We start from the raw sequence: 3,008 nt of genomic DNA on the forward strand, positions 1-3,008 counted from the left end.
GGGGGGGGGGGGGGCTTTGATATCACACAAGTGGGACAGTAATTTTTATTGAAATTATATATTATCTATCTGCAAATTTCATACAAGTTAAGAACTATCTCAAGAGGTGCATTCATACTGTAAACTTCAAATTCGGCGGGGTGGGATTGGGTGCACACGCACACACGTTTGGTAATTTGGACGCAGTAACCATTAGCACTCAGTAATATATTCAATTCTGTTTTCTTAAGTATAATTTTCAGTATCGATATCATTGCTAAACCCGCACGGTAAATATGACCACGGAATTAGATTAGATTAATATGACCACGGAATTAGATTAGATTATCTAAGTCCGTGATATGACGAATCAGATGAGTTGTTGCCAATGTAAACCGTTGTAACATCATGATCACAGACTAGTTTCACATAATTACACATAGTTTTAACATTTTATACAAGTATTTCATAAAATCCCAATCAGATTCTTACCTTCGGCTTCGATAACCTTCCTGCCGTCTTTCGAAAATTTCTCCATTTCCACTTTCTTCTGAAGCGTATTTGGCGCGGGATTTATTTCATCCAATCAGAATTATTCCTCTATTCGCACCAATCCTACCGGAAGTCAATTTATAAACTATGGCATACAATGGCTTCGGTGCGAAAAAAGACCATGTAACTTTGTCTGTCGATAAACAGGCACACCAATCGATGTAAGGAAGATTAAAACACATATAAAAAGATACGGGCTTCATCTCAATGACGGCGATGCAAACAATGGATCGGAATTGAACATTCGCCCGACAGCATGTCAACAACTCCAGTTTCCCCTGGATTTTCGCACACTAGGTAAGACTAAGGTCATCATACGTTGATTAAATTAACTTAAGGAGCAATGCCATGTTGTTTCCGTAGTTATTTCAATTAAAAGTTTTTGTAAAAAGTCCAGAGGTGTAGGCGTGTCGCTGTTTTGTGCCACTAAGTCACCGAATATTTCACAGGCGTTCGAAATTCTGACAGTAAATTGACAGACCTAACGTTAAATCTTATAAAGGAATATGGACGATTAAGTCAATTACTATCGATAGTAATACTGTTATCTTGAAATGATAAATATCTCAATTTACTGTCAGAATTTTAAATGCTTGTGATTATTTTCACCGCATGGCGACGGTAAAATCCTGGGTATAATCGAAGTCAAGTATCTCTTCGTTTTTGAGGATTATGTTGTATAATATTGTACCAATTGTGAACTAATACTTGTACTTTACATAACGAAAAAATAAAAAAAAAATCCTGTTCATGATCTATGATCTAAATAAAATGTTTAGATTATTATTTTTACTGCAACTGGCAGTTGGAATTATTCTGAGCAATGTTGACTGAAAATGTTTATGTCCAATGTTAATTACCAGTAAATATACTGTCAACTTACCAGCCATGCCAGTATTTACTGGTAAACATTGGACAACAATTTCTTTAGTAAATATTAATTGCGGCCCTGAGATAATTAGCTATCTTGTCAATTACCTCATATAGAACTCCCTGATCTCAAAGATCTCATCTCGCTTTCAGTTTATAAAAGTGTGAAGGTTCATGATCTTTCCTGTTCAGGTGTCCCGCTTTGTCGGTGACTAACTGATGTCATTAAACAAACTTCAAAATACACTAGTCTCAAATTTAGAAATGGCTTGACATCCTTGAACTACCCGACTATTTACTAAGGATGTTAAACATTGTAAACCAAGCTGGAAACAATTCTGAATTTGGTCTTCAATAAACAATAGTTCCATCCGCAATAAGCCCATGCCTGCAGGTAATAACACCCTCCCCCCAATATCATTATGAATTTCATTATTTTTTAATTCATTTCCCTATATATACATGTAGCGTGTAATATATATATGTCTGCAATTAGACCACCCAATATTTTACACTTGCTCCCTGGGCTTATTGAAGGATAAATATGGTAGATGATAATTAATTGGTAATTGGCGTGTTCAGTATATCATACAAATTATATATTTCAGATCAGATTCAGAGACAAGCTCTGATGATAAATTAAACCAAGATCTAGAGGATATGGCCAATTGGCATGAAGACCAGGGTTCAATATACTCAGAATCTGATCAGGAGATGACAGATCCTGAACAGGATGATTCAGAGGCCAACAGTGATTCCGAAGATGAGAACCAAAAGGAAATGAATTGTGACTGGTGTAGTTCTTATGACTTCACTGTATTCAACTCAGAATTAGCAGTCAACAAAATTCCTAATTCTGATACTATGACTAAACTTGAATGGCTGTGCTATCAGTTTCATAGGTTTGTGTCCCATCCATCAATGAGCAAAGCAGCGTTTACACAAAATCTTCAGGTGCAGAAAATAATACACAATGACAAAGACAATATACAAAACAATAATGAAAATAATGAACTGCCAGGATGACTTTTTACCAGCTGTGCCAATATCTCTGAATGTCCTTGCAAGTCTGGGACATATTGAGTCAGAATTTGAAAAATGCCATTACCATGCCCGTGTTAAAGGAGCATGCTGAAAAATCACTCTGCATTCATGTTTTTGAACTAGTTGACTGGAGACACTGTATTAGTTCATTGCAGTAGACTAGGAAAGAAGTTCATCTTAGTCCAAATAACACCAAATCTCACATTCATAAGTGTTAAACACTTGAACATAACTGACTTAACATAGTCATATTTTGTATAAACTCATGTACGTTAATAGCTAGCCTACAATTGTCTTTGTAAAGGGTAATATATCTATTAAAAAATTGTTAAACTGATGTATTGTTCCATTTTTTCTAGTTAATACCACTTCATGCAAAATGTATTTCAGATCTCATCACCTCTGCATGGATTGTCAGAGGAGTTATAGTTCCATTGGAATTAATATTCCAGTAGAAATATAATTCCAGTGATTTTTTTCCAGTGGAATTCTACTTGTATTTTTTTGCTTCACTGGAATTCCACAGGATTTTTGTTTTCTTCTCTGGAATTCCAGTGGTATTC

The 3,008-nt window shown here is 35.3% G+C and overlaps 1 protein-coding gene across 1 annotated transcript; it reads left to right on the forward strand.

The window, feature by feature from the left end:
- Positions 1 to 748: 748 nt before the first annotated feature.
- Positions 749 to 2,782, forward strand: LOC110460285. The gene is made up of 2 exons (XM_021513111.1): positions 749 to 828; positions 2,010 to 2,782. The coding sequence occupies exons 1-2, from the start codon at positions 788 to 790 to the stop codon at positions 2,425 to 2,427; spliced, it is 459 nt and encodes a 152-aa protein (XP_021368786.1). The 5' UTR covers positions 749 to 787; the 3' UTR covers positions 2,428 to 2,782.
- Positions 2,783 to 3,008: the final 226 nt, after the last annotated feature.

Source organism: Mizuhopecten yessoensis, unplaced genomic scaffold, assembly GCF_002113885.1.
Source record: "Mizuhopecten yessoensis strain PY_sf001 unplaced genomic scaffold, ASM211388v2 scaffold10347, whole genome shotgun sequence".
In the NCBI taxonomy this organism is placed as follows: Eukaryota; Metazoa; Mollusca; class Bivalvia; order Pectinida; family Pectinidae; genus Mizuhopecten; species Mizuhopecten yessoensis.

Bases quoted from the DNA above. Each gene is read 5' to 3' on its own strand.
- LOC110460285 (XM_021513111.1), top strand. From the start codon at position 788: ATGTCAACAACTCCAGTTTCCCCTGGATTTTCGCACACTAG. The intron at 829-2,009 runs GTAAGACTAAGG...TATATATTTCAG, and splicing joins CCTGGATTTTCGCACACTAG to ATCAGATTCAGAGACAAGCT.